The sequence below is a fragment of the Colobus angolensis genome, unplaced genomic scaffold (assembly GCF_000951035.1).
Source record: "Colobus angolensis palliatus isolate OR3802 unplaced genomic scaffold, Cang.pa_1.0 Scaffold2, whole genome shotgun sequence".
Classification (NCBI taxonomy): domain Eukaryota; kingdom Metazoa; phylum Chordata; class Mammalia; order Primates; family Cercopithecidae; genus Colobus; species Colobus angolensis.
In genome coordinates, this window is record NW_012115154.1 from 6,947,553 (window position 1) to 6,962,257 (window position 14,705).

At 44.4% G+C, this 14,705-nt stretch overlaps 1 protein-coding gene across 3 annotated transcripts in view; it reads right to left on the reverse strand.

The window, feature by feature from the left end:
- Positions 1-3,114: 3,114 nt before the first annotated feature.
- Positions 3,115-14,705, reverse strand: part of KIAA1549 (KIAA1549 ortholog) — a 92,616-nt gene continuing 81,025 nt past the window's right edge. For 2 of the 3 annotated variants that reach the window (XM_011941278.1, XM_011941277.1), the window contains 2 exons: positions 11,787-11,932; positions 3,115-9,854 (listed from right to left, as the gene is read on the reverse strand). In XM_011941278.1, the coding sequence (XP_011796668.1) occupies positions 9,600-9,854; positions 11,787-11,932 (401 nt within the window). In that variant the 3' untranslated portion in view covers positions 3,115-9,599. The remainder of the gene's footprint in view (positions 9,855-11,786; positions 11,933-14,705) is intronic. The other variant, XM_011941279.1, reaches the window with a different exon arrangement.

A 14,705-nucleotide genomic window follows, 5' to 3' on the forward strand; every position in this document is an offset into this window, starting at 1 on the left:
CCGGGGTATACCTGTACTTACACTAATGCATATTTTCAAGATAATGATGGAACCAGCTACACCCAGGCACTCAGAAACAGCTTTACGAGTTTTCCAGATAGGTTCTGTGTCTTACACTTCTGTAATGCTATACTTTGGAACAAGTACAATAATAGTTCAGCAACACAAATGTGGTTTACCTAGATTTGTGGCTATCATTTTTCAAGTCTTCAAAAGTAGAGAAATCAAACTCACCCACCCCCATTTATTGCAGGATGGGCAGAAGGGTGTGGCAAGGAAAGTGCCGAGTTCTGTAGAGGGAGAAAGTTACTTAATAGGGCACCATCCAACGAGAACTTTTCATTAATAATCTAACTCAGAAACTGAACAAAAGGATCTCTGTTCTTGTTATTCTTTTCTTTTTACCTTAAGCTCTGCTTGGCAGGTGCAAAGAGGAAGAGGAGAGAGGGCCAAGAAATGTCAATTATGGCCCAAATCCATATTCATTTATTTATTTATTTATTTTTGAGAGAGAGTTTCATTCTTGTTGCCCAGGCTGAAGTGCAATGGCGTGATCTCAACTCACTGAAACCTCTTGCCTCCTGGGTTCAAGCGATTCTCCTGCCTCAGCCTCCCGACTAGCTGGGATGACAGGCGCACACCACCAAACCCGGCTAATCTTGTATTTTTAGTAGAGACGGGTTTCTCCATGTTGGTCAGGCTGGTCTCAAACACCTGTCCTCATGTGATCCGCCCGCCTTGTCCTCCCAAAGTGCTGGGATTACAGGTGTGAGCCACCGCACCTGGCTATATTCATTTAAACCGGGGGTTCAGGCTCTGAGCATGGGACCAGCCTGCTCTTTCTTGTCTTAGCTGTTTCTAGTAACTCCCTGCTCTTCTGTCATTTCAAACCTATTTACATTCAGAGCATATAACATCTTGTAGGGTAATGAGTTCTACCAGTTAGTTTCCACTATTTTTGTCGTTTTCCATCTAAAGTTAGATTAAAACATAACAAAATTATTAAAACTGTTATAGTTATTTCTTCAGCTATGTGTAAAATGTTAAACTATCTGACCATTGTGTGCATATTGTCTTTTTAAAAGATTTCTTTTCTGGCCGGGTGTAGTGTGGATCGCACCTGCAATCCCAACACTTTGGGAGGCCAACACCGGTGGATCATTTGAGGCCAAGAGTTCAAGACCAGCCCGCCAACATGGTAAAACACCATCTCTACTAAACATACAAAAATTAGCAGGCGTGGTGGCGTGCGCCTACAGTCCCATCTACTTGGGACGCTGAGGCATAAGAATCGCTTGAACCTGGGAGGCAAAGGTTACAGTGAGCTGAGATCACGTCACTGCACTCCAGCCTGGGGGACAGAGCAAGACTCTGTCACAACAACAACAACAACAACAAAATCCCTTTTGATAACTTATTTTTGGTTTTGGCAAATTTGCTTAGACTTTTATGTAATATCCTGTTCCTAGTTCTTTTTAACCTCTTTTAACATCTAACGTATTATTTATCTCTTTCATACTGGCCTATTTTCTTGGATTTTTAGGTTTAAATTCTTCTTTTGGTTGATCCCACCAACCCTCCTTCCTGAAGGTTTATTTTCTGCCAAGACTTGCAATTGTTAACGGTGGTTTCAAAGTTAGCAGCTTGCCCTGAGAAGTACGGGAGCCCTGGGTTGTGGATGCACAGGACAGGATTACATGAGCCTCCGCAGAATGTCTGCGGGCTTTACCTGTGCCAGATTCGTGTTTATATTTTTAAATACTTTTAGATTTAGAAAAAAGATGCAAAAATGATTTAGAGGGTTTCAGGACACCTTTTACATAGCTTCCTCTACTATTAAAATCTCAATCACCATAATACAGTTAGCAAAACCAATACATTAATCTTTCTACAATACTGTTAACTATAGACTTTGGATTTCACATTTTCCCACTATATTCTCTTTTGTTGTTGCTGTCATTCCAAGATCCTATCCAGGATTTTGTGTCATTTAGTTGTCATATTCCACTGTGTTTTGAGTTCTTTTTCCAAGTTTTGTTTTTTGTTTTTTTGAGACAGAGTTGCACTTTGTTGCCCAGGCTGGAGTGCAGTGGCACGGTCTCAGCTCACTGCAACCTCTGCCTCCCGGGTTCAAGCAATTCTCCTGCCTCAGCCTCCCGCGTAGCTGGGATTACAGGCGCCTGCCACAATGCCCGGCTGATTTTTTTGTATTTTTATTAAAGATGGGGTTTTGCCATGTTGGCCAGGCTGGTCTCGAACTCCTGGCCTCAAGTGATCCACCCGCCTTGGCCTCCCAAAGTGCTGGAATTAAAGCGTGAACCACAGCGCCCATCTCCTTTTCTAAGTTTCAAGGGGTTCTTGTTTTCTTGGGATTTGTAAACAACTCCAGGGTTATCCTATTACCTTTCAAGACTGTGTGGACTTTGTGCTTCTCATCTTTCTAAATTGTGAGGCACTAATCTTTTAATTCCAGACTGAATTTGCTCTTAGTGGATTCCTCCATTTGCTAAGTGGGTAGCAGTCAAACTACACTGAGTAGAAAGGATTAGCACAGGCAAAAAGGAGTGAAAACAAGTCTGCAAATTTCACACACTGAATAGAATACCTTCAGCTTAATTTCTTGGACAATGAAAGTGACGCAGGGAAAATGGAGTCTGGAGTAGGGGACATAAGGCTGAGTCACAGTTCAGCTATGACAGGAAACATCCTCTCCATAGGGTGTACGCCGAGTAAATGACTGTGTGACTTTACTTAATCCTCTTCATTTACATAGGGTGTACACCAAGTAACCAACGGAAACCCCTAGAGGGTATTTAAACCCCCACAAATTCTGTAACTGGGCACTTGAGCCCGTATGCTCAGGCTCGCTCCCACATTGTTGAGTGTATTTTCATTTTCAGTAAATTTCTTCATTCTTTCCTTGCTTTGCGTGTTTTGTCCAACTCTTCGTTCAAGACGCCAAGAACCTGGACACCCTCCACCAGTAACAAAAGTACTAGGTGTTCTCACCAGAGGCACAAAATTAGAGAACAGAAAGATCATCTCATCCAACATTTCATGTTTTACAAACGAGAAAACTATCGTGTTGCAAAGGAAATCAACAGAAAATATCACTTTGACACCAATTCATAGCATTTATTGACATTTCCATTTAAAACGCTAGGAAAGCTGTATAAATTGTAAACATGGAAACCAAATACTTGCATAAATTATTTCAAAAACTCTACAGCACATTAGAAAACAGTGCAGCTACTGAAGGAAACACAAAACCGACAGATAGAAGGGAGGGGCCGATTATTAAATCATATACCCATACTGAGATTTCAGGGCCTGTTTGAGACCAGCAAACCATGATTGTCAAGTTTAAGTTGCAGTATTGATGCCACAGGTGGCCTCAATTTGCTCTGCACATTTCGTACATTAACGCTCATAATATAGGGGTGAGTGTGCAGGAAGAGCCAGGAAAACATGGACCTTGACAAAGGACGGGGATACAAGTCAGCACCCCAGGACAGCTCTGCCGAGCAACCTTTCCTGTTAACGCTAGCCCGGGCTTCCTGCGTCCCACAGATGCTCCGGAGGAGGGCAAAGTCGAGGGCGTTCCTACTCCCCTTTTCCGAAACAAGTCCTCTGGTGCTTAGGGCAACTGAATGAATGAGTGGAGCCTCAATTCCTCTAGTATCTCCCTCTTCTTTCCCCACATCTGCAGGAGGAACAGTACAGGGTATGTGACTTGTACTAGGCCCTGTGCTATTCCCAACCTGTACACTTAGGGACTCAAGTTATGAATACTTGAAATCTGGTAAGTACAAGAAAGACTATTCGTGATGCTCCAAGTAGCTCAGAAAGGTTCTGTGTAATCACGGACTGCAAGAGACTCAAGTCACTCAAAATTTCACCTGTCCTTTTTAGCTATTCACTTTTTTTTTTTTTTTTTCCAGAGACGGGACCTCGCCCTGTAGCCCAGGCTGGAGTGCAGTGGCGTGATCATAGCTCACTGCAGCCTCCTACTCATTGGCTCAAGCGATCCTCCAGTCTTAGCCTTTCGAGTAGCTGGGACTACTGGCACATGCCACCACGCCCAGCTCATTTTTAAACTTGTTTTTGTAGAGACGGGGTCTCGCTATGTTGCCCAAGCTGGTCTCAAACTTCTGGCCTCAAGCAATCCTCCTACCTCAGCCTCCCAAAGCGTTGAGATTAGAGGCTTGAGCCACCATGCCCAGCCTATTCACTCTTTCTTTAGAAATGTGAAGTGACCCCTGAAAAACCTGGAGGAAGAAGGAAAAGTAAGGATCCTGGATAATGATCTACCCTGTGGGAAGCCATTTTAACTATACTGCATTAAGACATTCATTGCTTCTGTCACTTTCTTACTGGCTCCTAACTTCGTTTCATGTTTCCAAAGGCATTTAATATTCTTTTCCTAAATTTCAATGCTGCTGTGTTTTAAGATAAATTATCAAGTCTACTGTCACACACACAAGCCATGGACTTAGCAATGTACCATGATGTTGCAATTTTCAAGTCATCTTCAGAGTGGAGAAAGTAGTCCTATTTAAACACTGACAATCACCTCCAAGAATATCAAAAGAAACCTGAAATGCACACACTCCTTGTTCATTAGGTAACAAGTTAAGTCCATCATATTTTATATTACAGCAGCTGCTCATAGAAACCCTGTTAGAACGTGTTAACATGTTAGATTAAATGTAAAAATGAAGTTCAGTTGACTATGCCATAGAAATGTGTTTTGTGTTCACATGCTCTGTCTGCTGGTACAGAAGTGGACTTCCTCCTGCTCCTGTCCAGGGCAAACGTGGATAGCAGGCTCTAGTACTGGCGTTGGAACCTTGCTCCGGAGGTAGAAATGACCACGGTGAAAACTCCACTTGAGCTAAAGTTAGCGTGGGAGTTAAAACTGGAGTCCTCCTCCCCTACCCCTGGGCCCAAAACCTTACCCAGCTTTCCTTCCAAACGACAAATTCATTCATGTCTGAGAATCTCATGTGAAAGGGGTGAGAGAGACTTACATAATGACTAATCTGTGAATTACTGCCAATGCACTGAAAATCAGTGTCCAAATGACTGGTTTGGTCACTGGAGCACTTATAAAGAGGTTGTGCAAATGAAGGAACGCTGACCCTGTCCACAGGAAGTGAGAGACTCCTATAGCACAGAACTGCTTGTTGGTTTTAGCCCAAAGCCTTTAGTGCCTACTTCACCTGTGCTTTGCCTCACAGTCCACATGCCAGGAAAGATCTGGCCGGCAAACACCCACTGCTTAAAAGTCATCTGCCACCCCAATCAAAATACTATGAAATTAATAAAATTTGGAGAAAAATGTGTAGGTAGCAGTAAAGAAGCTGAATATATATATATAGATAGATAGATAGATAACCCACTATGCTCCACAAAGGATTTGGCATGGCCAAATGGCTGCTGAGATTGGCTCTAAACAATGACCTCAGTGTCATTCTCATCATTTCCGTCCTCTTCCCTTGCCTCCCCCACACTGGAGCAGCACTTCCTCTGTAGATCTTCACCGCCCTGGTCATTTCCTTGCTGTATGACTGCAGAAGCATCCTCCCAGCACCTCTTCCTTCTCTTCTAAAACTCCCTCAATAGTGCAGATGGGGATTCTGTCCCCATACTAAAGTGAATCAAGTTCATTTTCAGTGACAGCTTCACTCCATGCCTGTAGCCTTTCCCAGGCCCACTCTCAGCTCTTCCTTCCATGCCATTTGCCTGGGTAGCTGCCCTGCCTTCAAAGTCACTTCAGAAGTTGATGTCACCCCAAGATACTGCATTTCCAAACATGCAACTTCCACAGCTTCTTCTGGGTGCCTAATGCATTTATGTCTTTTGAATGAACTTTTTTCTTTTTGAGACACAGTCTTGTTCTGTAGCCCAGGTTGGAGTACAGTGGTGCAATCTCAGCTCACTGCAACCTCTGTCCCCCGGGTTCAAGCAATTCTCATGCCTCAGCTGGGACTATAGGCATGCGTCACCACACCTGGCTAATTTTTTGTATTTTTTTGTAGAGATGGGGTTTTGCCATGTTGTCCAGGCTGGTTTTAAACTCCTGATCTCAAGTGATCCACCTGCCTCGGCCTTCCAAAGTGCTGGGATTACAGGCATGAGCCACCGCACCTGACCTCTTTGAATGAATTTTATTGATGCTTAAACCATGTTATTTATCTGTATCTTCCATCTTCTATACCCACTCGTACTATCTTAGATTCTAAAATCTCAGAAGGCAAGGCTCATGTCTGCTGGCTTATTTGGTGCCAGAGACACCAGAAAGTCGGGAGCAGAAAGATGCTTAATAAATGCAATTTGAAAATTGGTGAAGGAAGTGAATTTAAAGCCAAATGGGAGTGAGGAAAATGAGTCACACCGAGCTTTCAGTTTTGCTCGTTACCCATGTGTGAACCCATGCACTGCAGGAGCGCAGCACTTCACATCGCTCATCCCAGGGCCTCCACACAGACTGCATGTTACATTTTCACAGTGCTTTATGTGCTCTCCTCACGGGACATCTGTACACATGATCACATTTGATTCTCACAACTAGGGGGCCTGGGAGGAGGCGGGGGAGGTCTGTTCTTGTTTGGCTGATGGGAAGAATGAAGTTCAGCGAAGGAACCAGACACAGTCAGTGAATGACAAAGTAGACTCTGGGAAAAAAAGAAAATCATTTCTCCAAACATTCTGACTCAAATTTACAGTTTGTATTACCACTAGAACTTTTAAAATAGGAAAAAATAGACACAAAATTCAACTGTTCATTGTAGAGTGCTTCCATAAGAGGACTCCAAAGCCACACACTGTCAACACGAGGACCCTTCTTTTCAGTGGATGACATGAACTGAATGTCTGAAGACCGCTAGGGTATGGTGCTGCCCACACAGCTAGTTTGTTCTGAGTTTGGTGACTGGTAAAACTGTTGTGGCAGGCGTCGAGAGGAAGCAAATACAAACTGCGTGTGCTTTATGACCACCAACAGAGTGCTGGTGATCCTGGGGTCTGCTCACACCACACCACAACCACCGGCTGTTTATTATACATCATCTTTGGTCTTGACATCTGTTTAAAAGTGTATTGTTTCTAAGAATAAAAATACAGTTAAAATCCCTTTATGGTAGTTTGAAAGACATCAAAATTGCTTTTATAGTCAGCCCAACTTGAAACAGAGCCCTCTTTCTGCAACGCTTAAAGGAGGTCACCATTTTTAGTACACTCTATGTGCAAGCCCATATGGCTCCGAGCAGAACTGGGAAAGAACGGGCCATTTATCCCATTTGCTGTCACATGATTTGAATTCATTACAAGGTGTCCATAATAAAATTCTGCTTGGATCTCTGAAATTCTTAATAAGATATTCAGGAAACCTGGTATTTTTGAGTGACATACAAAGAAAATTGTTCAGTTTGGGGAGAGTTGGGTATTAAATCAAGACCAAGAGAAATTTCATATTAAACCAAAACCAAGTCATCAAGCCCAGAAGGGGGCATTCTCTCCCATGCTCCTTGGAACCTCCGAGGATCGCCTGATAAGATGCTGCTGGTCCTTTATTTAACGTCCTTGAGAGATTTACTCTCCTGCACTCCTTCGCTTTCCAAGGTGTCCAGATGAAAACTGGCTACATCTTAACTTCCCAGAACCAACTTTCCTCATACTATAAGACTCTCAATCTGTATAACAGGCTTCATTAAAGAAGGGCTGAAACACGGTTTTGAAATCCAGTGATTACACTCTGGAAACCTGTTTTAGCTGTTTCAGGGGTCTTAAAACTTGACACAGATACACAGGTTTTGATAAGTCAGAGCCCCAAATTCTAGCCCCTTATCTGTTATTTAATGAAAAGTACAGTCATGCACACATCAGGATGTTTTGGTCAATGACGGTCTACATATTGATGGCAGTCCCATAAGATTATAAAATTGTATTTTTACCATACCTTTTCTATGTTTAGATATGTTGAGATACAACTTACCGTTGTGCTCAGCACAGTAACAGGCTGTACAGGCTTATAGCCTAAGAGCAATGGGCCATGCCACACAGCCTAGGTGTGCAGTAGGCTATACCATGTAGGCTGTGAAGTACATTCTAGGATGTTGGCACAGCAACAAAACAGCCTAATGACACATTTCTCAGAACACATCCCCATCATTAAGCAATGCATGACCATCTTCGTTGATCTAACAAAAACAGGTTCATAGTGAAAATCTCTTAGCTAAGCCTGCTTTTCTTCTGAGTTTCACTCAGGCATCAGAAAACAGAATGGCGCTTGCCACTGTTTTCTTTGCCATTATTTGGAAAGTGGGGGAAATGTTTACATCAGGAGTAAATCTTAAGCGAGATGACCCCTCTTAGGCCCAAAGAGCATAAGACAATTTTAAGAGCCACTCAACAGAATAAGAGCACAATAAAATCAGAAATGAGAAGCAACTCTCTCCTTTCCCTTGTGGTCTCAAAGCTCTTTTACATTTCTTGATTCATTAGACAGAGGCTGAACTGAACTCAATTTCATTTCCAGGCTCTGAACACAGGAAATGTGACTGGTAGGGATGTATGTGTAACAATGTGGTGGTGCTGGGAATTCTTAAATAACTTTTGCTTACGGAAGATTTCTCATTCAAACATAATTTGTGAACAAATCAACAGCAAAGTGAAGAAAGGATCAGTGAGGACCTCTTGAAAGCCTCATTCTACAGGATTGGCCTGAGCGATCGGTGCTGACCTGGGACATGACCAGGAGTTGTATATGCCCAATTAAGAAACAGCAAATACAATGAAGAACGTAGATCTCAACTTTGATCTGTATTTTGGATAACCAAATAAATATAAAGCTTTTTGCCCTGCTTTGGGAGGGATTTTTTTTTTTTTTTCTAGAACAAAATGAAACCTTCAACATATTCTTTCACTGAAAAAGCCAAAGTTGCGTTTCAGACATGAAGGTGAAGGGCCCTTGGAGCTTAGCACCAGAAGAAGGAGGAAGAATGCGGGTGATGGCTTCGTTTGGAGTCATCAGGCTCTACAACCTATCATTTGGTTTCTCACTAGTAGCTTTTTAAAATTCCCAAACAGTCTTAGTATTCTCGTTGTTAATGTTACTATTAAAATAAGTTCCTATGGAGTAAAAGAGAAAAATCAAGCTGTTAATAAAATGTCTTCAAACCTCTTTTCAGAAAACAAAGCAGCAGGTCCATCATACACGTACCAGTCTCAATGCCACAGGGACGCTTGGTTCCTTTCATCCCTATGCTGTCTATAAGTTCAATCTCTGCCTTTAAAAAAGAGACGAATGCAGTCGTTTTGTTAGCTTAGGTTTGTGTTTTGTTTTTGTGAAGTGCTGCTGGCTTTTGGCCAAAATACGTACATTTCAACCGAACCCAAGTGGTCAACTGCCAGCCCAGTGAAAGGCTTGTGAGCTGTCATGTGACATATGGCATCTTCTAAATTGCAACTTGCTCCCTCCCTTAGGCAGGCTGCCCAGGAGTTGCTCCTTCCTCTTCCAAACACCCACTCAGTTGATTTCCTTTTGGTCTTGCTTCCACGGGAAGCGGATACTTGGCAAATCTGCGAGGTGAGGCCGATCAGCTATGGAAGTTCTGCACGGTGCTCTGTTTCTGGGAGAGCCGGAGGAGCTCCTCGCGGATCGCTTTGATGAGAGAGGCTGAGGAGTGGCCAGGCTGGAGGTCTTCCGTGGAGCTGGTGGGGTAACCCAGCCCAGGGCCCTGCAGCCCCCGGTGGGGGAGGTTCCCGGGAGGAGCTGAGGGCTCCCTGCTTGAAGTCCTTGGCACCTGAAATAGCGGTGAAGAAGAATACTCTTGATGTCCGAGCATGTGTGTCTGAAAAACATGGCAAACGTCACCGTACTTCCTACGGAAGAATAAGCCGAGACATCAAGTGCAAACTGGCTTTAGGAAGGTCCCCAGGACCGCCCACGTCCATCCACCAACTCAGCCCTCCAACAGGGCCCTGCTGCCTATGCCGCAGCTGAGGGGTGAAGACACCAGGGGCTGGGGAGAACAGGAAGGGAGGGAGGCTGCAGTGCCCCATGAGGTGAAAGGTCGGGTGATATCTGAGAGCTGAAGGAGGTAAATGGATCCACGCAAGGCTGACAAGGGGAACAGCTGCCTCTGCCCTGGACTGAAGCCCACGCGACCATCTTCCACTTTTATCTAGTTGCTGTCTCCTGTCTCTGTGTGTATGTGTCTACTGAGGGCTCTGTAGAGCCTTGTCTTTAAAAACTTATCTGCACTAAAGCATAAAATAGTTTTGCTAATATTTGCAGCATAAAGATTTGGTATTAGTTTCACAAGAATTATTACACTTCTCAGATATTTTTCGTGTTTTTTTCCCCCTCAGTGGAAAAAAATGTCTCTTTGCATTTATATGTAAGAGTATTTGAATCTGCATACTAAAAAACACGTAGGGCCAAGTTATTTGTGAGCTAAACGTGGCATTCCAGCTCTAGGTTCTTTCTACGTTTCACTTCTCCAAATAGTGACCGAGCAGTGTTCCAAAGTGGATGTGACGGGAAAACCTTAACACCCCATGCCAGGCACGGTGGCTCATACCTGTAACCCCAATCCTTTGAGAGACCAAGGAGAGAGGATTGCTTGAAGCCAGCAGTTCAAGATCAGCCTGGCCAACATAGTGAGACCTTGTCTCCATTTTTTCAAAAAAACAAAACACCAAAACCAACCCCAAACACCTCATGAAGGGCAAAACGAAGGCAAAAAAAGAGAAATGGCAGCAAACTTAAAGCAGATAGCTGAGACTCTAAGTATAACAATGTCTCCTTTAGGGAAACGCCTTATTCTAAAGTTAATGTCCTTTCACTGAGTAAGGGCGTCCAGCCATGAAAGGAATTGAGTGTGTGTGTTGGGAAGGCATAGAAATGCAGCGGACGCTGTAGCATAACGATCAAGAGAAAACAAAAAGTAATATTCTGGGTGGTATTTTCAAACTTCATTAATTTATCCCCCCAGGATATGCAGTTCTTGAGAAAAGCAAATGAAAGCACTTGTAGGAATTACCGATGCTCATATTGAGTGAGTGAGTGAACAGAAGTCTCAAAAAGAAAACCTGTGCCTTAAACTATCCCCAACTGTGTGCTTATTACAAAATTACCTACGCATGGTCGTACTACGAATGACGTTAATAAACCCACAGTGAAACACAAATGCTGTGGAAGAGCATGAATATTTATACAGCAATCTCACCAAACATCAACTCCAGAGTTGTCACCCATAGATTCAAATTTACTACTAAGCTTGAACTCTGCCTCGAGAAAAATTATATACTTCCTAAAAGCTAGATGCTAAAAACTATAAGCCAAAACACAAGCAAGGCGGGAAAACATGAGAGAGGTTAAAAGTTTTTTAAATGTAGGTTTTAAAAAGGGACACCAAAGCAGAAGCTGTTAAATTGAGGGATTATGTCTTTTTTTTTTTTTGAGACAAGAGTCTCACTCTGTCACCCAGGCTGGAGTGCAGTGGTGCGATCCCGACTCACTGCAACCTCCACCTCCCGGGTTCAAGTGATTCTCTTGCCTCATCCTCCCAAATAGCTGGGACTACAGAGCCCACACCACCACACCCGGCTAATTTTTTTGTGTGCATTTTTAGTAGCGATGGGGTTTCACTATGTTGGCCAGGCTGGTCTCGAACTCCTGATCTGCCTTGGCCTCCCAAAGTGCTGGGATTACAGGCATGAGACACCGCGCCTGGCCTATGTGTAAACTTTAAATGATGACCTGAACAGGAGATACTCACGGCCTCTCTTCGCCCTGCTTCGTCCTCCCCGTACGAAGGCCAGCCTGGCCCCCCGTACTGGCTGCCTCTGCTTGGGGGGATTTCCACTGGCTGAGCCCCGATTCTGCTGGCAAGCCCCACCTGTGTCAGGTGCTGGATCTGGGAGCCTGGAAGGAACACGGTGGAGTGGCCTGGTCAACATTTATAGGAGAGTATGGCTGCCGAGGAAGACACTGCCAGCTCTGACCACTATACTCCTTAAGGACAAGGGATCAGGACTTGGTACCAGTTCTATCTCCAGAAATCTCACCTCAACTGCCATACTGTCAGCATTTCCTGAGGGTCCCATAGGTAGGAAAACGTACCACGAAGCACCATGGACCAAGCAATAAAAATAAACAAATAAAAGAAGAAAATCCCATTGCAAAAAAGTCTGAAACAGAATTCTTGACTCCCTGACATTCACCCCTAAGCCTAAGCCTGTCCCCAATTTCGCCCTCTCCATTTCCACCCAGGGCCATGCAGCCCCACTTGTTCAGATCTAAAAACCTATACTCTATGCCCAACTCCTCCTTCCTGTGCACTTCCTACCAGCCCATCAGAAAGCCCGCGGGCTCCTCTCCTGAAGCACTGCATGAGGATGACCCTTCCTCCCTGTGATGGAACCACCATCCCGCCCCTGATGCAACTGTTTCCCCACGGGTTCCCCACGTCTAGTCATGGTGTATTCCCTCCAAAACAGCCTGTCAGAAGACACTGTCAGCTCTGACCACTGCACTCCTTAAGGACAAGGGATCATGACTTGGTACCAGTTCTAGCTCCAGAAATGGCATTTCCTAAGAGCAAGAGACCATGAGCTTCTTGGTTCCTGGACTCTGATTTTCTTTTCATTCAGAGTCTGACAGAAATGCCCTTATTTTTGTGGCTAGACATTAGCACTGGGGATAAACGGTACCAAGAAGGTACTTCCATCCGTCTCTGCGGCAGTTACCAACGAGGAACAGCTCATTTACTAAGAAAGGCGTGAAAGGTTTGGGAGCCCCCATGAAGCCGAAGCCTGGCTCTTTCTTGCTTGTGGCTTCGAGATTCACAAGGAGCTGGATATACAATACGCTTATTTTTTTTCCTTAAAAGGCAGGATATGGATCTATTTAAATCCAGCATATTAAAGTATATATTCAATATAACCCATATTGTGTCTGTAATGTAGCCACAATACAATTAAAACCACTCCCCCAGCCTCACTGGTGAGGTGAGCTGATGGCAGAGCCAGAGGACTCTCTAGAGCTAATTACCCTCCTACACCCAGACATCTGCAGCCTCCTGTGGCTCTGGAAGCCAGGTAATACACAATATTTTTCTCCCGCATCAACTTCTGTCATATGGAAATACACCTATACTGCAAATTAAGGGAGAAAAGTGATCCTTAAGCACTGTGAAATAGAACACTTATTTCCAAATTTGGAAATTTCTTCAAATTCACCAGTGATGCTCAGACTGGAACCACAAAGTCTCCAAGCATCCACAGCTAAAGGAGGCACCTCCTCCATCTTTAAGTCTATTCCTAGTCTAGCTCTTTAATTAACAACCTCAATTCTATCAATTCTTTCTTTCTTTTTTTTTTCTTTTGAGACGGAGTCTCACTCTGTCGCCCAGGCTGGAGTGCAGTGGCCGGATCTCAGCTCACTGCAAGCTCTGCCTCCCGGGTTTATGCCATTCTCCTGCCTCAGCCTCCCGAGTAGCTGGGACTACAGGCGCCCGCCACCTCACCCGGCTAGTTTTTTGTATTTTTTTTAGTAGAGACGGAGTTTCACCGTGTTAGCCAGGATGGTCTCGATCTCCTGACCTCATGATCCGCCCGTCTCGGCCTCCAAAGTGCTGGGATTACAGGCTTGAGCCACCACGCCCGGCCCAATTCTTTCTTTTAAGAGATGGGGTCTCACTATGTTGGCCAGGCTGGTCTTGAACTCTTCCTAGCCTCAAGTGACTCTTCCACTTTGGCCTCCCAACGTGATGGGATTATAGTTCTGAGCTATAATTGTTGGTACCTGACCAACAACCTCAATTAATTAACCCCACTGAAAAAAAAAAAGACCTCCTCAATGGTTTTATTTGGATATTTAATGATAACTAAAAGTCAGGAAAAGCTGTCCTGGCTCTGGGCAGAGCAATGCACTCTACTGGAGCACCGGGTCAGTTACTGAAAAATCCTAACGGTATTAAAATGATCAGGACTGCCAGCACTCCTTGCCCAACAGACGTTGTTTGAGCAAATCTTGCAAAATGCTATAAGAGCAGGGCAGTGTTCCCCATTTCCAAAGGCTCAACCAACTGCACAGGGAGAAAAGCACACCTTCTGTGTAAAGCCACTCCAGTAGCTGAAACCATCACTCAGTAGGATTTTGTATCCTGTGTTGTTCACTTAACAATACAGCACAGGCTTCCTCCATGAGTCAGCACTGAGCCCAGCAAGCTGGGGTTTGCATTCCAGCTCAGCCACCGACAAGCCATGTGACCCTGAGCAATGGGCTATGGCTACTGCTGAGCCTTGATTCCTCACTTCTCCAGCAGGGATAAAAAATCTACCTCAGCCGGGTGCAGTAGCTCACGCCTGTAATCCCAGCACTTTGGGAGGCTGAGGCAGGCGGATCACCTGAGGTCAGGAGTTCAGGACCAGCCTGGCCAACATGGTGAAACCCCATCTCTACCAAAAATACAAAAATTAGCCAGGCACAGTGGTGCATGCCTGTAATCCTAATCCCAGCTACTCGGGAGGTTGAGGCAGGAGAATCGCTTGAACGCAGGATGCAGAGGTCACAGTGAGCCGAGATCGTGCCACTGCACTCCAGCCTGGGCGACAGAGCAAAAACTCCATCTCAAAAAGAAAAGAAAAAAAAATCTACCTCAGAGGGTTATTTCAAGGATTAAAGACATAAAACA